The 21825-nt window shown below is 44.8% G+C and overlaps 2 protein-coding genes across 9 annotated transcripts in view; one reads left to right on the forward strand and one right to left on the reverse strand.

Moving 5' to 3' along the window:
- The window catches only part of LOC110991034 (troponin C-like), a 72699-nt gene that overhangs the window by 26830 nt on the left and 24044 nt on the right, over positions 1 to 21825 (reverse strand). The gene's annotated exons all lie outside the window — the stretch shown is intronic.
- On the forward strand, positions 1153 to 21785 carry LOC147799669 (scavenger receptor cysteine-rich domain superfamily protein-like). Of its 2 annotated transcripts, XM_087134543.1 has the most exons (5): positions 1153 to 1292; positions 6329 to 6703; positions 7234 to 7593; positions 19682 to 20029; positions 20253 to 21785. In XM_087134543.1, exons 1-5 carry the CDS (start codon positions 1250 to 1252, stop codon positions 21632 to 21634), a joined length of 2508 nt encoding a protein of 835 aa, XP_086990669.1. In that variant the 5' UTR covers positions 1153 to 1249; the 3' UTR covers positions 21635 to 21785. The 2 variants fall into 2 exon arrangements, with proteins under 2 accessions (XP_086990669.1, XP_086990670.1); XM_087134544.1 differs by having other exon boundaries at positions 19682 to 20376.

Consider the following 21825-nt stretch of genomic DNA (forward strand, 5'->3'; position numbering starts at 1 on the left):
GTGGGGCACCCCCTCCAAAACTGAACGGATCTGAAAGGTGGTAAAATAAAGTTTGAATTGAATTGAGTTGACTTTTTGAGTTTTATTAAATTGAAACAAAGTGTAAACAAATCTCATACGAGTCTTAAAACACAAAGTGATTACTACTACTTCTCAGTACTACTTTAATATATTAAATGAAAATAGGGGCCCCCTTGAGATTAAATTAAACAAAATGTACACTTTGATAAAAACAAAATGCTACCGGACGGAGATGATTTTTTGGCAAATTTTAATAGCCCATGCACGTAATGGTCGGCAACGTCCATAAACGATAAAAACTTCTTAATCTCATAATGGTTCGTGTAGACGTCTTTGACGCACAATCCGGGAGACGTGGTGACAAATGATGAATTTTCTGATGGTAACAACAAAGCTCCTCTTAAACCCTCTAAAAATATGATTTAAATACACGGACCACTATATCATTTAATGGATAAATTGCTCCAAACAGCCTGAATGACAATCATTCCACTTGGCACGAAGCCAACTCTACTGACGCACTAAATTACGAAGAAGCCATTATTCAAAAAATTGTAAAAGCAGATGGCTGAATGATCGATTACCCAGACACCGCTGAGGTCCAGCCCAAACTGGAAAAAATAAACGGCGCATTAACGACAAGTTCAAAGTCACTAGAACCAACAAGGGTCCAGAAATGTGATTCATGCACAATATGGAAAGTTAAATTCCGCCACATATAGGTATCCGTGCAATGGCGTACATTATGAGTGCTATAGTTTCCAATGATCCCATTTATGGCTGATACACTGCATTATGCAAAGTGAAACGCTAGAGCTTATTACAAAAAAATGAACTGAGCTCATCATTATTACGTTGCCTCCCTGAGTAATACGAAGTCAAGCTCACTGACTGACGAGGTGATTATCCCGCTCAATTTTCTACCCAGCAATGACGGTTATCACATTCTTTGTAAGTCATTTCGGCCCGCATAACATAAATTTGGGCGGGACTATGGGATAAAACAATATTTAACGACTGAAACCGAGCGTGTAGTGACATAAACTCCTGCACACATGGCGACAATCGGAGAGTAGTCTACACTCTAGCCGACTAACAAGTCCAGCTTTTCTTGGAAACGAATTTGTCACCAGCTTACTGACAGTGGGAGTTTATAAAAAGGACCGTGAAAATCGACACGAAAACGAACAATCTATAAGTTTGCCAGCAGCAGTTGGACAAACAGACAATGAAGACAATTCAATTATTTTGGCTGATTATTTTCGTCAAAGGTAAGTATTCCTTGCCTGTAGTTTCATAGATTGCAAAAAGAAGACTAAGCGCTGAGAAGACGGAAGAGAAGTAAAACGAACTGGAAACCATATAGTATCGTCACGCTTTCTGAAAAAATTCAAAGTTAGGAAAGGTGTCGCATCTGTTTGCAGTTTATGTAACCCTAAATGGAGAAGAAGGAGGCAAACTTGATTTTTTTTAATTATCGTAAAACTTGAAGATGTCTCTTTTTAAAACGCTTATTTTCCCGTAAATATTTAGCAATCCTTTGACCGTACTCAACGCTACATGAAAGAGGGGATCCTAAATGACATAAAAATATTATTGAAGTCAATTACATTTGTTTTTTTTGGAAACAAACAAATTCGCCTATTCGTGAAAACGCTAAAATTCATGAAGCTTTTGCCTATTCGTTAAAACGAATTTGTTACATTTGTATACATTCCGGCGTCAAGTTCGCCTTTTCGCCTATTCCTGGCTGGTATGGAAACGAAATAGAAAAGTCTAGGCGACACCGTGTTTACATTGCAATATATCACCATCACATCTGCACATATGATGGGGACGTTGATTTTGGCTTGTCCAAAAGTCGTTTTCTGATCTTTGTTAGGACAAACTAATTAAGACAGTTATTTTGGGTGTTTGAAAAAAGCTTATGCTTTTACGTTTCTTCTGACAGACAATACGAAAATACGCAGTTGTCGCTTGCCAGTACAGTGATGTCATAACGATCGATCTGAATCTTCATAAGTAGGTTTATGTGGCAACAAGCAAAAGCTTTAAGACACAAGCGCAGAAGCACAAATTACTAATTTGATTCTAAGATAACGACCCAACGCCCTGAAAAACGGGTGAAAGGGAAAATACCCGGTATGGTAAAATTGCCAGGGTACGGCCGCATGACCTACTCGTGCGTGCGGTTCCATCGCAGTACATTCTTGACGAACTAGCTATTGCTTTTGTTAAAGATTTTTGGCTTTTTCGCAATTTTGCGAAAAAGGCATTCTTTTTGCCTTTTTTTCTTTCTTCTCTCTCTTCTTACCAAAAGCCCATCTCTTTTGTGCATGTTTCTTCCACCATCAACTTTGGTCCCTTTGGAACTTTGGATCTTCATGAAACTTACATCAACTAAGGACTTTAGTTCAAAGATGTTCATGTTCACAATGACGTCATGATGACGTCATCAAGTGGTTTTTTTAATTGAATTTTTAATATTTACTTCAGCCCATTGACTTTGTACACGTTTCCAAGGCCCAATTTGATAACTTAGCGATTTTCAGTCGTCCTTAAGGTACACAAAGGAAAGCCTTGAAGCAAAGATAATAAGTACGTCATGATGACATTACCAAAGTGACTTATTATGAAATTTGAATATTTAAATATAATGTTAATGTTGTACAAATCCATATAAAATCAACAGTGGCCACCCGCAGCATTCTGTTTGCGGCAAGTGCCAGACCAAAATTTGGTCTTCAATTCATCTCGTGTGGGACAAATCACGTCACCCATCCTTCCGGTCGAAACCACTAGTGGGTTTTTTTATTTTAAAGTGGTAAAAGATATCAAGTTGTTTTCAACGGTGTTAGTCTGTTGGGGTATGGTATTTTTCAAGCCATCTGCTGATGACGTCCCGTAATTGTCGAGCGCCCTCTAGAGACAGGTTAAAAATTCTGAAAAAATAAATTTTTGAATGGATATCTGTGGCGAAGTTTGTCCAAATCGCCTGAAAATTGATGTAGAAGATTATCTTAACCCAGTTAATATATGTGTGAAAGTTGGGGCCGATGACATCATCAGATCGGAAGTTATGATAAAAACTTCTTTTATTCTTCAAAATGCGGTTAAAAATCAACTGTAATAGATTTAATCATAAATTGTTCATTAGATGACAGCTAATATTGAAGTCAACTGCATGAAGTGCATAAGTAGTGTACTTCTTCACACAGATTAAGCGCCGACAACGAACCCCGCCCCCCAAAAAAATATTTGCGAACTCGAAAATCCCTTTCGCGTACTGTGGATTGGCTGCTGTTTCCGTGGATGCTCAATATCTGACTGTAACGTGGGGCCGGCAGCGCACAGTGCATAGGGCATATACTCAGGACCTGGCAAAATGCCGAGCACGTGGTGCCGCATTGTATAGAACGCCAAAAACTGACCTGGTGTGATGATGACGTCATCTTATTTTGAGTCACGTGATATTAAAGGTGCACTCTTCAATGCACTATATCTCCTGAAGTACTTATTCAATTCGGTTCAAACCTTCAAGATATCTTAGACAGCGAGTGCTTTAGACAAAAATTGACTTGATGTTAAGATGGAGTCATCTCATGACAAGTCATGTGACATTAAAGGTGCACTATCTAAAATTCTAAATTTCGTGAAGGAGTGTCCAATTTGGTTCAAACTTCGCTAATATCTTGGAAAGGAAGTGTTTTAGGTAAATATTGACAGGAGACACGTCACGTGACATTAAAGGTGCACTATTTCAAACTCTATATCTCCTGAAGCATATAACCAATTGGGTTCAAACCTTGCTGATATCTTGGAAAGGAAGTGATAAAGACGATTATTGATCTCATTTGATGTTGATGTCACCAGGTGACAAGTCCTGTGACCTTAAAACTTCAGCTCTCTATCTCCTGAAGTACGTATCTTATCGAGTTGAAATTTTGCAGATAACAAGAAAAGGAAGTCTTGTAGTCGAAGATTTACCTGATGTGATGATGACTTCATCTGCAGGCAAGTCACGTGAAATTAAAGGTGCACTGTTTAAAGCACCATATCTCCCGAAGTACACATCCCATCGATTTGAAACTTTGCAGATATCAAGGAAAGGAAGTATTTTAAACGAAATTTACCTGATGTGATGATGACATCAAATGAGTCGTCAAATTACATTTTATTTAAAACAAGTTATTTCTTGTAGTAAAGGCCTGATTGGGTTGATACCTTGGACCCAAACGGTCATGATTACGCCATCATGTTCAGTAGATTGGTTGTTCAAATTAAGAAAGAAAGGCGAAAAAGCCCTCTGTTCTGTTGGCCAACAGACGGATGAGCTTTTTCTTCTTCCTTCTTCTTTCTAAAAGCCCGTTTGTTTTGTGCACGTTTTTCCACCATCGACTTTGTTCATTTTGCAATATTGGTTCTTCATCAAACTTACATCAATGAAGGACCTTAGGTCAAAGATTTACACAGAACAATGACGTCATGATGACGTCATCAAGTGATTATTTAATGATTTTTAAACATATATTTCAGCCCATTGACTTTGTACACATTTTCAAGGCCCAATTTTTGTAATCTAGTGATCTTCAGTCGTCTGCAAAATTACACAAAAGGAAAGACCTGAAAGCAAAGATAATACTAAAACAATTATTTCATGATGACGTCATCAAGTGGTTTATTATAAAATTTTGAATATTCTAATATAATGTAGATGTTGTAAATCCATATAAAATCAACCGTGGCCTCCCGCAGCATCCTAATTGCGACAAGTGCCAGAGTAAAATTGGGTCTTCAATTCATCTCGTGCGGTCAAATCACGTCATCCATCCTTCCGGTCGAAACTGGAAGTGGGCTTATTGTTTAGAGTTGGAATGGGTTTCAAGTTGTTTTCAACAGTGTTAGTATGTTGGGGTATAGTATTCTTCAAATCATATACTGATGACGTCGCGTAATTGTCGAGCGCCCTCTAGCGACAGGTTAAATTTAACTTCTGAAAACTGAACTTTGAATGGATATCTGTGGTGAAGTTTGTCCGAACCGCCTGAAAATTGATGTAGACGATTATCTTAACCTAGTTAACACGTGTGAAAGTTGGGGCCAATGACGTCATCAGATCGGAAGTTATGATAAAAAGTTCTTTAATTTTTCAAAATTCGGTTAAAAATCAACCGTAAGAGATTTAAATGATAGCGAGACATTGAAATCATCTGCATGAGGTGCATAACTAGTGTACTTACTCACAGAGATGAAGCGCCGACGACAAAAACCCCCTTACAATATAAATTGCGAACTTGAAAATCCCGTTCGCATACTGTGCACTCGCTATTCTGTGCGTGGACGCCCAATATCTGCATGTAACGTGGGCAGCGCACAGGTCATGTACTCAGGAGCAAATTTCCAAGCACAAAGTGCTCAGAGCAGATCGCATAATATGGAACACTAAAAGGGATAGAGACGAAACAGACCTCATGTGATGATGACGTCATCAGATGATCATGTCACAGGATATTAAAGTTACACTCTTCTAAGCGCAATCTTCAATTTCTTGAAGTGCTTGTCTGATTCGGTCGAAACCTTAATTCAACCTGAATAACACACACAACTTGAGTGTTACGCCAGTTGTTTACATAAAAACAAACTTTGTTCAAGACCTCAAAGAAGCGGAAAAGCCAAATGTTCTGCGCATGAGACAGACACACAACATATAGTTTTTTCTTTTTTCCCTATTTCAGATTATTTCTTTAGCCAATCGACTTTGGTACCATAAAAATCCGATCGACTTCAAACTTCGCACAATGTTTAAACATCATCCGACGATTGTCCTAGAAGACATTTATTCACAATCACGTGACATTAAAGGCGCACTCCTTAAAGCGCTATATCTTCTCAAACACATATCCGGCTAGGTGGATTAACTGTGTACTGCAGTTGGACTGTTAAAAAAACCTATATCTATATTGTACAATTCCGACTGAATTAAAACTGGCATGGGCATTTATTTTAGAAGACAACATATTCAAACGCCAAAACAGCTCTGTGTTTGTCGACTCACATATCTCGTTTCTGATGTTAATCGTCACAAAAATCTATGATCACCTTACATTTTACCATAGCCTTATCTATAAAACTGGGTTTTGTATTACCAAATCCGAACATAATCACTGTGGTGCCGGTAACAGGGACTCTTTGAAATAAAGTGTCGGACTGGAGATGTTTTAAGATCTCAAATTAGATTTGAAACGGACGAAAACAAGCATCAAAAATATATATTTACTAAGGTTTACTCTCGCACGTTTTCACACAGTGGAGGCACGGCTTGAGTTGCCTACTTCGGACTGGAACGTCACACTAGCTGGCGGACCACACGAGTACGAGGGACGACTGGAGATAAGACCACCAGATGACGTATGGGGTACGGTTTGTGACAGAAACGGCACCGCAGTGGCACGGGCCTGCTCTCTGGCGGTAGTGCACGGCATCTGTGCTCGACTGGGGTACCTCGCTCCCTATAGCCTCACCTATGCGGGCCAGAGGTACAGCAAGGCCGACAAACCAATATGGTCTCAAGGTTTCACGTGCACCCGTGAAAAGTATGGCAACCCGTGCTCACTTGTTGCTTGGTCTCTGCATCCAACTAGCTGTGACCACAGCTCCGATTTGGCCCTACTCTGCATTCCACGTGAGTTTTTCCCATTTGCATCTTTGAACATGCAGTTGCGTCACTTTTTGCTTAATTTATCACATTAAAATGAAACCTTGTTTGTCGAAAGTCATGAAACAACATTTTTTTTACAACTGTAAAACTTCAGTGATGCCGTCTAGGCTACACTGTGCAAAATACCCCATAAATGCACTAGAAATTATCTCTCAGCCATGCATGCAACAATTTTGCATTTTATTAAGTAAATTGATGGCACCCATTGGCCAGGTAATTTCCCCAAATTTACAGTATTTTTTAATGTATAATTCACCGTCCAAGGAAGTCAGTCTGCTAGACGTTTGAGGGGGCCAAACAATTTCACTAATGAGAATATCTGACATCAAAATGGAAAATGAGCTGCTTAGTCTTGTGTTACGTTTGTGTCCAGGCCTGTTGGTGGGACAAAGACGTCCAACCACAACTTGTATTATTCCATTGCCAACTAACCTGTTTCTCCCTGCAGAAAATGTGTTTTTTCTTTTGTTTTTTTTCGTACATTTTACATGCAGCTACGTTTCGCCTATCTGCTGGATGTTCTCCCCGCGAAGGCCGGGTAGAGGTAAGCGTCGGCACAGCAGGTTGGGCCGGGTTTGCACGGTGCCAGCAAAACCAACGGGCTGACACCGCAGGCGACTTTTATGAAGCCGATTTGATTTGCCAGCATTTTGGATATAAACTAGCCCTTGGTCTGGGTGGAGTGTGTACAAACGAAACTCAGAAGCCTACACTCCCATTGACACAGATCACAAGATGTGGATATGCGTACAATTCGTGGACAGAGTGTCTGCGGCACACGCTGATGAGCAGGAGCTGCAAGAATAGCACGCCCTCTTGTACTGGCCCTGTCAAGGAGGTTATGTGTGCCAATGGTGAGATGTTTGATTGGGTTGCATTTATTCGGTATTACTTCACAGCAAAAATACAGTAACAAATAAATTAGATACAAAAATACTATAAAGAAGAATTGCACAATATACACAAAACTTGGGTATATATACCAGGGATACCCCATGAAAAATTTTCAACTTATTTCCAATGGAGTCTCTGATGACGATGTATATCGACACGGAACCATTGAAACGATAACTGTGCGCCTTTACTTTCAATGTCACAATGTCGTTTATAAGCCAAGAAAACACTGATTTGGACAAGTTGAACCTATATCGCGTTTACATCTACCATGTTCAGAAGTATGAAGGTCTTAGGCTTTTAAGCGTACACTTGGTGCATGCCCCGAATGTGTACACTAGACAAGTCATTAGATAGCCATGTATTTTCTTTGAACCTCAGTCAAAATCCAATACGTCGGGGCACATTTGCAGATCTGGTGACGTGTAAGAATGAATACGCGCGTTTGGGTCATTTGTGAATTGAAATAAAAATGTTACCGTTGCGAAATATTTGATTTATTTTGTAAAGTTATATACACAACATAGAGTACAAACCTTCGAAGTAACGATGCGTTTACAGTCATACCGTTTTAAGTATATAGGTCGGTGTATAACGTTAACTGCAGCATGAATGTACACGTACCCCTCCCGTTGAGGAAACTGCTTAAAAGAGCAGTCATATTGCTTGTAGGCCAATGCAAATGGTTGGTCATTATTACCCGACCAACATGGCAACTTTTCTTCGCATTTATGAATAAAATCGTCATTTGGGGAGTTCAATTCAACCGGGAAAATGCTCAGAAAAAATTACGTGGATAGGGTCGTCAAATGAATCTAGAGATTTAATGATGTCATGATACGGCTCTCGTATTGCGGGCGTAATTGCCTGTTTCCTCGCCAGTCATTCTCGGAAAATGACCACGGCCATCAGCCTGAATTTCATCAGGACCTTACCCAGGTTCAAATTTGGACGATTCAACAGTATCATAGGATCTAATGTTGACATCACCTTGACTTGTCTGATCAACAATCGACGTTTAAGCAATTCCAAGTCGCTCTCATTGTCCGAGCTCTTCAATTCACAGTTGATTCGAGCAAGCATAGCGCTCATGCACTGGGGCCCGGAACACAAGCTGTTCTTAAGGTCGCTCATATATATACATCTCGTTGTGAATCCAAACCAATCAGAGTGCTTGCCTGGAATCTGCTAGATCGTCCTGTATGTTGAGCACAAATCTGAAAACGATTTCTCATAGTCGGAAATTGACGTTCGATCACCCGCAAGATTGGGACGAGGCAACAAACATTTCCACGCAGAAGTAGATATCGCCACCTTTTTCACGAAGAGACAACAGTGCCCCAAATGGTGACTTTTTTATTTGTTTTCAGTAACATCAGTGAGGCTAACTGTTGCCTACAAGGTGGTGTAATCATTTTTTACTAGATCTGCTCAAAATTAGCCAAATCACGACGATCTCCGCGGGCAAATGTAACTTGATCGGCATTTACCGTTTTCACGAAGAGAGAAAGTAGTCCTCCGTGGATATAACGTTACCAAGAAAGGGCAAATCTGTGGGCAAAATCCATTGTACTGTTTCCACGAAGAGGTTAATGTCGTTCAGGAAATGTATACAAATGTAAGAATTGGCACTCGACAATACGGACCGTCTTCTCAGAGGCAAAATGCTCACAAAATTGTTTTCACGAACAGGCAAAAGTGTTTGTTTCCAAAATAAACAATTTTAATTGATTCCAATTATGATTTTGTGGTTTTTGGTATCATTTAAGATCTCATCTTTCATAAGGTAATTTTTTGTAGTAAAAAAAAAGTCAATTCTTGGGGAAATGATTGTTTGCAAAAGAGACTATTTGTAAAAGCGATTTTCTCTGAACCTGGGTTTCACTTTTCGCGTAGACTTTTGTCTCTTTGTGAAAACGGTAACGAAATATGTGCACAATGTGCAGATCGCAGCAACTGATACCCGTGTAGATTGCATAGATGCTGCATGTGAAGAACAAAACCAAACCAGTCAATTACCGACTTTATTTGCACTGTACTAAGTCCACTCAACCCGTAAGTGACCCCTCTTGCAGGTAAGAATAGCTTGCTCAAGTAAGCAAAAGTTCAACGTTATCTCGAGACATTTCTCGCTATCTAGAACTGTCATCCGCTTTTGGCGCCTGCTAAAGTCAGTTATAGCAGAGATCTAGGTAATTAACAGCAGGAAAAGTTTGACATACTGAAAGATCGCTGGGGGATCGATTTCGGTTTCACGTTGGTCCCAGTCGTACTTTTTGTGAACTTATAGGCCTACATGGAATTGGTGCATACAAAATAGATCAATTGTTAAATGGAATTTTCTGGACAAAGCAAGATATTTAGGTCATTTAATTGGCACTAGCGGTGCATTAGACGTGACGGTGTATAATAAGTCAACTATCCGTTTTAAATATTCATGTTTATTAAATCTTGAAAGATCGGACAGTACAAAAATCTTAAGTTTGTTAATGGTACAGCGCGAAGTTGTTCTAATTGCGCCCTCTTGTGTAGGCGACCCCTGACCTCCTAATTCTCGCTCTTCGTTTTACTCAATTTCCGTGTTTTGCCCGTGTGCATTAAACGTCCTGTGTATCCAACAAGGCGGTTTCACAGTTGTGGTCCAGAGGGAACCTCTTTCTTATTACTGGCGAGTTGGTAGCGTCAGGAAACGACCGTTCGCTGTCAACAACCCGGAAAGGTGTTCCGAACTTCGTGTGAGTGGCACGTGATACGCCGTTCGCATATACTGTATTTTTCTGTCCAGTTGTTTATACAATTGAAGTAATCGTGTTGTCCATCCCAACCATTTTGTACTGCACAAAGGCATCTACCCACCGTGCACCGAAGCAGTGGTGCTTGAGTAAAGTGGAGACTATAAATACCTTCGAGAATTGGCGACCCAAACTTTACTCCATTCTTAGTCGAGGGCTGCCTGTGGGGAAAGAAACCCAAAACTGCTCTCCTACGGCGCTTTGCCGATGACACGGATGCAGTCCCAGTTGATAAACGGAAGACCGTTCAGCAGAAAGTCACCATGCTTGAGTTGATACTAGGACAGATAGCAAACTATTGCCCGGTGATTGATGAGCTCCGGTCACGCACACTCCTCGCATCCATAAAACCAGAACTGTCCCAAGCCCTGGATTCCCTCCTGGAAGAACTGCTTGCCAATGACAATACCAAAGCCATGCGTGCTGCAGCTTCATGCTCACCACCTACACGTCCCTCTGCCTCGCAGTTCCGCCCCCATCAGCGCCAACCACGTCCCTCCCGCTCCCAAAAATCGTGCCAGATCTGCAAACAAGTCGGACGGAGTGATTCCAACCACTTTCTGAGCGAGTGCCCCCACCTTCCCGTGCAGGACCAGCGTTTCATCTTGAAGGCACGTCAGATCGCAAACATCATTGACGACATCATTGACGAGGTCCAGAAGACAAGCCCCACATCCCACATGAGGATGAGATTGGTGGTGTCAGCCACAACACAGACACCCGCTCCTCCTACCGGGTCCAGACAAGACAATCCTCTTACTTGGACACCTTCTGTGGACACCACATCATCCATATCCTCATCGATACTGGTGCCACAGGAAACATGATAAGTGCAGCTGCTGCAAAGCGTATCGGGGCCCCCGCCAAAATGAGCTCCAAATCGGCCCACCGAGCAGACGGTTCTTCCCCACTCACGGTGACGGGCGAGACGCAAATCACCCTCTCCCGTGAAAGCTTGAGTTCCTGTTCGAGGACCTTGTGGTCGAGCAACTCGATTTCGACGCATTTGGTGGCATGCCCTTCATGGTAACCAATGATTTGGCTGTTTGACCTGCCAAACGCTTGATCTCCCTCGCCGACGGAACTACTGTCCTCTATGGCGCACACGTGCTTCGTGCCCCCTCCACTTCAACCACCGTCAGGCAAGGAGAGTTCATTGAACTGCAACTCTCAAAAGACATTTCTGCACCTGACACCACTTTCACCCTCTAACCCCGATCTTACACCCCTTGTGCCAACCTGACCGGCCCCGCCCCCACCTGGCCACCCCCCGACATAATTGACAGCATGGCTGGCAGAATCCGCATTCCTAACCTGGCTGCAGAGCCACAGGTGCTGAAACGACACGAACACTTTGTCAAGTCTGCTCTATGTTCCTGCCCACCCAATAGGAAGATGCAACACGCAACCACGACAGTCCAGCAAAGCATTCATCTCCACACTCCGACAAAGTCTCCCTCGACTCTGACAATACTCTACCTGCAGAAGCTAGAGCTGCCTTCCAGTCCTCAACCTTGAGTTTGATGACGTTTTCAACCCAGACTTCAGTGGCTACAGTGGTTACCCTGGACGGTTTGAAGCCGTTTTCAACATGGGTCCTGTTCAGCTTCCTAAACACAGTACTCTAAGGACAAACTACAGGAGTTACAACAGAAGTTTGATGAACTTGAAAAACAAAGTGTCTTCGCCCGTCCAGAAGACTTAGGCATCACAGTTGAGTACCTCAATCCCTCCTTCCTTGTCAAGAAGACAAACGGCCTTCGCCGATGTTGGCCGCTACAGCAAACCACAGCCAGCTTTCATGCCTGACGTCAATTCTACCTTGCGCCAGATTGCACAGTGGAAACACATTATCACCACTTGCCTCACCAGCGCTTTCTTTCAGATCCCCCTTTCCCGCAACTCCACGAAGTACTGTGGGGTAGCCACCCCTTTTCGCGGTGTCTGAGTCTACACAAGGTCAGTCATGGGTATGCCGGGGTCAGAAACTGCCTTGGAAGAACTCATGTGCCGTGTCCTCGGCGACCTACTGAGGGCGTAGTGGCCAAGATTGCAGATGACTTACACTGCAATGGAAACACTCATAGCGAACTATTACACAACTGGGGACTAGTTCTACACACCCTGTACAAATGCAACCTGCATCTGTCCGCCAAAAAGACCATCATTTGCTCGAAAACAGTCTCCATACTTGGATGGGTTTGGTCACATGAAACACTTCCCGCGAGTCCTCAAGTGTTGCCACTCTTGCCTCATGCTCCATTCCAAAAAAGGTTGCAGGCTTGCATTCCTTCATCGGAGCGTACAAAGTTCTTGCATGCGCACTACCAAAGTGTGCATCCATCATATCGCCCCTTGACGTCATCGTAGCTGGACGTCAGTCAAGCGATCGACTTCAATGGACAGATAGTACCCGTGCTGCCTTTACTGACGCACAGTCTTCTCTTGCTAGGGCATGCACGATTACTTTACCTCGCCCAGACGACCAGCTATAGATTGTCACAGACGCCGCTCTCAAAAACCATGGCATTTGAGCCACCTTGTATGTCACAAGCCAGGGTACACTGCATCTGGTCGGCTTCTTTTAATAGTGCCCTTGTGAGGTCGAGGAATTATCCATTGCTGCCGCCACCAAACATTTCAGTCCCTACATCGTCCAATCAACACAGACGACCTCCATTCTCACAGACAGCAAACCCTGTGTTCAAGCATTTGAGAAGTTATGCCACGGAGAGTTTTCCGCCTGCCCCGGAGTGTCCACATTCCTGTCGACTTGCAGTCGCTCCCAAGCCACAGTTCGACATCTAGCAGGGTCAGCAACATTCCATCAGAATTCGCAATTCGAAACGCACCAGACTGCAATGGCCCATTTTGCCGGATCTGTACGTTTGTGAAGCATACAGAGGACTCGGTGGTCCAGCGCATCTCCACTCAGGACATTGTAACAAGCAAGGCAAAATTGCCATTTACTAGTCGATCAGGCTGGTTAAGCACACAGGCGGATTGTCAAGATCTTTGTCGAACACGTGCCTATCAACTGCAGTGGACCCAATCCTCCAAAAAAGTCACCAATGCCAAGGATGTCAAACAATATCTCAACGTGGCCACCCTCGCCAAGGACAGCATGCTGGTCAATCGTAAAACCGAGCCTCTTGCCCCCACAGGTGAGTGTATCATCGTCCCACGTCAAGTTTTGGATGGCCTGCTCACTTCCATCCACATTCAGTTGAACCACCCGTCGTGCCACCAACTCAAGTGCGTTGTCCACCGCCACCTTTATGCGCTTGACATAGAAAAGACCATCGAGTAGATCTCATCAAACTGTCATCAGTGCGCTGCCTTCCGCAACGCTCCTAAGTCAGTGACACCCCAGTCCTCTTCAGAACCACCAGATGCAGTTGGCATATCTTTCACCGCCGACGTCATCAAAAGAAGTCGCCAGCTCATCCTTGTCGTACGACACTGTAGCATGCATAATCGAAACGAACAACATACCACCCTCCGTGATGCACTTCTCGCACTCTGCATTGAGCTAAGACCACTCGACAGCCCCCCCCCCCAGCTGTTATCCACACTGACCCCTCACCGGGCATCAAGACCCTCGTCACAGACGCGCTCCTAAAACAGCAGCAGTTATCCATAGAAATTGGCTGTATCAAGAACGTCAACAAAACCAGTCGCAGAGAAGGCTGTACGTGAATTAGAAGATGAGCTCCTCCATCATGACCCCGTGGGTGGTGCGGTGTCACCACTACCCTTGCACTGGCCACTTCTCGCCTGAATTCCCACATACATTCCCGTGGATTATCCGCCCGCGAGATGTGGTATCAACGCGACCAGTTCACCAAGAGCCAAATCCCTATTACTGACCGGAAACTGATCTCAACCAACATGAGTCCCGCTCTCCCAATCACCCTCATAGTGCCAAAGCAAAGGCACCATCAGGAAGAATTGCAACCCACACTGTTGTCGCTATCGGAGACCCGGAGTACCTTCACGGTGACTGGAACAAAACCAAAAACCGGAGTCGCTGCCCCGTGACAAATGTTAATGAATTGTGGTGCAATGTACGGAAATTCATCGGTATTCAGCTGAGGAGCATTTCCAACACGTCAAACGCTCCAAATGTTACAAGGTCCCCTCCCCTCTGATGAATAGGTTCCCAACGCATCCAGTCTTTCAGATCTTGCTGACAGCGAAGATGGGTCCGACACCACTGTGGAGCCAGACGCTTTGAACCCCCCCGCGATACCCGCCATACTCTCAACACCTGCTGAGCCATCCACGGTGTACTTACCACATGAGCCATCCGACTCTACTGAGTCCCCGCCTTACTCGTCAACTCCTCAGCCGATAAACTTCTCAGACATTCTGAAAGACGTGGGCACCCCATCCCAACTGCAACCCCAAGACGCTCTTCCCGCCAGCGCTAACTACCCTTGTGTCTGGGCGATTATGTGACTGATACTTCAATGAAGGCCCTGTTCACCTCATTTTGTGTTATTTTCTTATTTTAAGCCTGATATGTAGTTCCTTTAGTCCAAGTACAGTTAGTTTTATTATTTCATTTACTTTTGTTCATTCATTGACTTCCTATATCAGTCCTTTCGTTATCAGTCAAGGACTGCGCTACTTTCAGGAGCGTTTACTCCAGGGAACACAGCCCTTGTTCAAAAAAACACACCAGTAGCTGTGATTCCGCCCTGTTGGCAACCCCTGACCTCCTTGTTCTTGCTGTTTTTTTTTACTGAATTTCCGTATTTTGCCAGTGGGGATTTAACCTCCTTCATATCAAACAAGGCGGTTTCACAGTTGCGGTTCTTGTGTGTCCAGGGAACCTCTTTCTGATTACTGGCGCAGGTCATTTCGTGTAATCAGCAACGATATCAAATTGACCAAAAGAGTCCGCACATGTAACCTTTCATCATACGTTTCCCATAATGCTAAGAGAAAACTGTCTTTGATATATATCTAACTGTCAGCTCGACAACCTATCTTTCGCAAGTGGTGGGCGTAATAAAGAGCGGTCTCTTTCTGCAACTCTGATTGTATCAAAGATATTTTGGTTTAGGACATCCTTACTTAAAAAGTCTTATCTTCCTTTTGGATGTCTGTCGGTATCGACAAAGACATATGCCCCCTCAGTACACAACAAAATAAATAGAGTCAATGATGGTGCCTGCGTCTCTAGTGGACCCGTTGATGGCTGTGGAGACCAAACTTATAGGCGCACCGTCTTCTCCATGTGGGACAGAAGATGCTATCGTCTTGGGGGGTTGGGGGTGGGGGCCGTTACTCTGGCGATCGTGCTCCCGGAGGCGACGCTCCTCACGGTCATGGGTGCGGTTGCTCTCAAAGATCCTAAAAGCCTCGTGACACGCCGTGCGCCAAGCTGGCTGGCCACTGCCAAGCCGCTCAAGTTCGGAATGAGGAATACCACATTTCTTCGGGGAGGCTCTCCAGTGGTCTTTAAATCGCTTCATCTGACCACCGACGCCACGGTATCCGAAGAAGAGCTCGACGTGCAGGAGTCTGCAAGGAAAACAAGCCTCGTCCACCCGCAGAACTTGACCAAAACCTCGTAGCTGACGCTAGATGATAATGGCTTCCACACTATCGCAACTGGTGGTCTGGAGGATGATGACGTTCACCCAGGTGAGCCTGACAATCCGCTGCAAGCACCAGTTGTGGAGGTTTCCAAGCTCATGACGTGGGCACGGTAGAGAGTCCCGGCCTCGTTGCCACACAGCAGAGTGGACAAGCAGACAGTTCTGTATAAAGCGACCTTGGTGGAGATAGTGAAGTCGTGGTTGAGAAACACACAATGTGCCGGGCGGCAGAGGCACTGGAGGCCCGTCTGATCCTGTTCTGCACCTCATCTGTGATACTACTGGATTACAACAGGATGCTGCCAAGGAAGACGAAGCTGTTTTAACCCGGCTGAGGTCCTCAGTGCCGACCGCAACGACTGTCAGAGAACTTCTGTCTTTTGGGCATTGATGACCAGCCCAGCGTTGGAGTACGACTCTGCGATGATGGAGTTCTCTGTAGGCCGCCCTGTGTGTGGCTGACGAAAGTTGCGTCGTCTGCAAATTACAGATCGGAGATAGTTTGAAACCGGGTCTTACTGCTGGCCTGGAACCGCCGCAGGTTGAAGAGGCTATCCAGCCGGTAGCGGAACGTGACTCCATCATTAAGATGGAGTTGCTCCCGGGAGAGAGTGGAGACGGCCGCAAGGTAGATGTTGAAGAGCACCGGCGCAAGGACAAACCACTGTTTCACACCTCCTGGACCTTGAAAAGACCCTGACTTAAGGCCACCGAGCAGCACACGGGCAAGCATACAGGTATGTAACTCCTGGATGATCTTCGTGAACTTAGGTGGGTAACAGCACTTGGAAAGGATGGTCCACAGGAGACTTCTACTGATGGCATCGAAGGCCTCTGAGAGGTTTACGAAGGCGATATGGAGATGACCATGCTACTCCCTGCACTTCTCCTGAAGAAGGCAGGCAACGAAGATAATGTTCGTGGTGTTCCTGTCCTTCCAAAAGCCACATTGTGACGCGTGGAGTACAACATGGAAATGAGGAGAGACGGTGCAGCATCACCCTGGCAAGAAACTTCCCGGCCACCAACAGGAGCAGCATGTTGCGGTAGTTGCAACATACGGATTTATCTCCTTTCTCTTGTAGACGGTGACAACATCCTTCCAGTGCGGAGAAAGAGCCTCAGCCACTCAGATGTCGCTGATGAACTGGTGGGACGTCAAAAGAGGAGATAACCACCACATTTAAAGATGTCTCCAGGGATCCAGCCCGGCTCTTCAGGCTCTTGACCACCCGCTGAATCTCGGAGGACAACAACAGCTGGAAGCATGGGTAGGCGATTGATCACGGTGGGGTCAATGGGGATGACACGGTTCACGAGCTCACTGAGGTACTAAGTCCGGCAGGTGAGAATTCTCTGGCGGTCCTTGATGAGGGTGGAACCATCAACAGCCGTAACCGGGACAGTAGAGCCTCTGATTGATCCGCAGACTTGACTGCATCATATAACCCTTGGAGGTCGTGGCTGTCCACAAAGCCCTGGACCTCCTGGGCCGTTTTCCTCCACCACTTGTTCTCTATTTGGCGGCGGCGGGTCTGGGCCACGACACGAAGCTCGGCGAACTGAGCTCGAAGAGCAACAGATGACGGGTTATTGATGGTGGCTGTATGGGCTACGTTCTTCCTCTCCAGGAGGTGATAAATCTCCATATTGTTGTCATCAAACCAGTCCTGATAACGTCTGGTGGTGTGCCCTGGTGCAGCACCGGCAACATCTCTAATTGCTATGGGGATGGTGTTCCACTCTTGAGTGAGTGTTGCGCTGGTAATCTCGGCAGATCTTGGATGGGGAGGGACGTTGGAGAGGGCGGCAGCTACCTCTCAAGGATTGCCTGACAATAAGGGAGGTCCCGTAGGGCACCACAGTTGACTCTCTTTCTCCCGGCGCGCTTCCGGGCAGGAGGTCATGAGACAGACTGTGGATGGTACGAGACAGTGGTTGGTCAAGCACGGTGCACCTCAGAGAGCTCTGGTGATCCTGACTTCCCGACAATCGCCACAGCGCACGACGACATCGTCAATTAGGTGCCACTGCTTTGATCACGGATACATTAATGTCGTCTTCAACTTGTTATGGAGCTGGAATGCTGTTTTGTTGATGGTGAGGTCATCAGAACCTACAGCATGCTTGCCAATGACTCCACTCCAGACAGTGTGGTTCCCGCCAACACGGGCGTTGAAGTCGCCGAGCAGGATGATCTTGTTGGGCCAGGGGGATGGCTCGGAGCATCTGATACAGTAGATCGTAGAACCAATTCTTGACATATTCGTTAGTGGTGAGAGTTGGTCCGTAGAAGGTGATGATGATGGTTTGTCTCTGTGCTGTTAACGGAACACAGAAGGACATAAGCCGCTCGTTGAAGTCGACGGGGGCCTCGAGAAGGCGACTGAGGAGGGAAGTCTTGACTGTGAGTCCCACGCCGTGGATCCTAGCGGTCTCTTCAAGGACCCTTCCAAAAGAAGGTGTATCCTTCACCAGCCTAAGTGAGGTAGTTTTCGGCAGCAAAACGGATCTCACTCGGGCGGCAATATCGGTATCATACCTCCTCAGTTCTGCAGTGATAAGGGCAGTACAGCGAGGTGGACGGTCGGTTGAGGCGATATCCTTCAGGTCCAGCAGCGTGCGGAAGTTCCAGGCCAAAACGATCGACTATTTCGTCTTTTTCGGCCATGAACAGCTGCCTGTCGGACTAATAATGCATTGTAAAAAACGAAAACTAAAAAACAAAACAAAACGCTCATTACGAGCGTGTCTTTGTGTTGATTGTAAGCCTGTAAAATTAAAAACAACTTTTTACAAAATAAACGTCTTCGGTGTTCTAGCGCTACACGTAAATACGTGTTTTTACATTATGTGGATGAAATACGTCAGGGGAAAGGGCTGGGAATCAGTCTAAGAATGCATCCAATTATAACATGATCTCTTGACCTCCTACTTGAATTGAGTGGGAGGTAAAGTAATGTTGACTGTAGCGAGAAATGACTAGATGACCAGCGTAAAGTAACCAGCGTTTGTCTGCTTCGCTACGCACGGAGTGCACTAAAATCAAATTGCAAACGTCACTTTGGAATAGTGTTAATAGTAATGTTAAGTCATAGTCATCTGTCATATGCTTCAGGAACACCTACAAAAAACACCTATTCTCTGACTATCTCAGATATCTCCTTTTCTTTTATCGTTCTAATCATCCTTTTGTTCTTCTAAAGGTTTCTAGTGTTTGGTAATTCCAGTTTTTGTTACATTTCAGTCTGTGGATTCATCTTTATTTTGTTTGAGTTTGTACTTGTTTTGTTTTAACTGTATTGCGCAGTACTTGCATTTCATGTATAATCTGTTGTAAGTCTTCCTTTTATGGTTCTTTTTCTTGTCTAAATATAGCATTTCTTCTGAATGTGCCTCCGCATTTCCCCCTTTTTCAGTGTCTTAAAGTCTTATTTTATTTTCAATCTCGTAGTCAAAATTTTTTCTTGTGTATAATTTGATATGTACATTGCAATATGAAAATAAATATGTAGTCGAAAAAAAATAGCTATGTCTCTGCGTCTCGGCCAGCCTCGTGGGCTAGGGTGCTATCGGACACACGTCATGTCATAGTGGGAAACAAATCAGTAACATTTTTGTACTTTTTTGTTTCCACATGAATACAGATGAAGAAATAGTTGCTATCAGTAACACCAATCTATATGGATTGAATGCCAGTGTTCGTCTTGTTGACGGTCCTAACGACAGAGAAGGCATTCTGGAGTTGCAGTTCAACGAGACTGGTTGGGGGCCAGTCTGCCTTCATGATGACATGATGATATTGGCTGAAAACGTTTGTGACAGTATCGGCTCGTCCTGCTTGATCGGGTCGCACTTCCTGTCGGCCGACGAACGCGGCCAAACGATAGAATACCTTTTACGAAAGAAATATGAGGGGAGTTTCTTCTGGGTCAGACTGCAAAATCAATGCTGGAGAACGGGTGGACATTACCTACGTATTACTTGCAGTTTAGGTTGGTACTCCTCGATGATGCAATTTTGCTAAGAACTCGATGAATGCGAGACGAGAACACGTGCATGATATCGTTTATGTCCTTTGGTGAAAGTGGTCAGCTTTTAAAAAGCTGTTTGCATTAGTAAAGAATTTCCGTGAACTGATTTAGTATTGAAACTATGACAATCCAATGTTCAATAGATGACCAGAACTTTTGCGCATCTCCTTTTCTCTGCTTGCAGAAATAACACTTCACGGTTTGACGGTAAGCATTACACCAAGCCAGACTTGCATCGGGCGCTGTGGAGAAAAATCATCCCCAGTCCAGTGTGGTTGCGACGTCATGTGTGAAACTTTTCAAGATTGTTGCTATGATGTCGCCACAGAGTGCTCGACGTCCCTGGAGTGGCTGCGCAGGAACCACACGAGGCATGGCCACGATCTCTCGGTACTACTTGACAACTCCCACTACTACCAATGTTGGTCCCTAGATTCAAACCAGAATTTGACATATCAACTGGTGAGCGAGTGTCCAGATTCCTGGGGAGAAGATGACGTAAGACAGGCATGCCTCCTCCCCTCCAATGTGAATCCTGTTCTCTATCGGTCGCTGGTGCCCTTCAAAAACGTGGCTTGCTTTATCTGCCACGAAGCTACAGTTGTCTCATCCGTGGACTCCAATGCAACTAATGAATTCCTAATTCCAGTACCTCTATCTGACTATGAGAAGACGTTGAGACTCTGCCCCAAGCCCTCTATGGTTGGCCGTTGCCCAACGCACGCATACGGCCAAATGCAAGCTTGTAAAGAGTACATGGCACCACATCAATATTTCAAAAACCCACACTGCGCGCGGTGCAACTTAGGCCCATTGTATAAAGGCGTGTGTGACAAATCAAATATCATTACTTCCATAGGGAGCTTGGTAGATATTAACTTAATATTTCCAACTGTCAGTCCACGACGCGTTCATCATCACATCATTAGAGTAGATCCAGCTGACTTTCGCACAAGCATGCATGCAACAAGCTTAGGTGTCACTGCTGCCAACGAGGGCGCCCAAACCACCAATGAAAGCATTCGCTCTGGACTAGACTCTGCGAAATGTCTGCTGCAAGCCATTGGTTATTCCAATCTTGGCCTGGCGCTTAACTTCTACCCGTCTCTCCACCAACTACTAAAATCAGACTACGTTAACGAAACCGTTGACAATGCCGTCTCCCTGACAACCTCGTATTTGGAAAGCACAAGTCAACTTGAAGAAGTGTTGGATGATGTCTTGAGCCAGGAAAAAATCAGGTCTGGGACGGACTGGGTGGGTCGTTGTGGCTTAGCTGAGGTCCTAGCGAGTGATAAATTTAATTTAAAAATAATGCCACTGAACTACGACACTGGCAGCAGTGGTGAAGTGGAATGTTTTGATGTCAATAGCGTGAACTTCACATCGGTCAACATTAGTGGAAACGTATTCATCTTTATCGCCAATGCTCATGCACTCTTTAATCCAATAAACCGAACTAAAACCATAGCGTACCGAGCCCAAGCAGAAACTACAGACAAATTCAAACTGGTGAACTACTGTGGGATAAAAGCAAACAATGTAACATGTGAAATTTCAGGCTGAAGAAACTGAGGAGATCCATGGCCCAGATTTGCACGAAGTGACTTTACCAAGTGGTGGAACTCTGGTCTGTTTCTCAACAATCCCTGGCCAAACCACAGGGGATCGCGTTTTCCTTTGATGACCCGGCACAGGTTCTCAATGTAGTGGCGTTCAGTTTGTCTATGGCCGGGCTATCGGCAACGCTTGCTACC

Source organism: Acanthaster planci, linkage group LG03 (assembly GCF_054643075.1).
Source record: "Acanthaster planci isolate LZ-2023a linkage group LG03, COTS_SCS, whole genome shotgun sequence".
Classification (NCBI taxonomy): domain Eukaryota; kingdom Metazoa; phylum Echinodermata; class Asteroidea; order Valvatida; family Acanthasteridae; genus Acanthaster; species Acanthaster planci.

Bases quoted from the DNA above. Each gene is read 5' to 3' on its own strand.
- LOC147799669 (XM_087134543.1), top strand. From the start codon at position 1,250: ATGAAGACAATTCAATTATTTTGGCTGATTATTTTCGTCAAAG. The intron at 1,293-6,328 runs GTAAGTATTCCT...GTTTTCACACAG, and splicing joins GCTGATTATTTTCGTCAAAG to TGGAGGCACGGCTTGAGTTG. The intron at 6,704-7,233 runs GTGAGTTTTTCC...TTTTACATGCAG, and splicing joins GGCCCTACTCTGCATTCCAC to CTACGTTTCGCCTATCTGCT.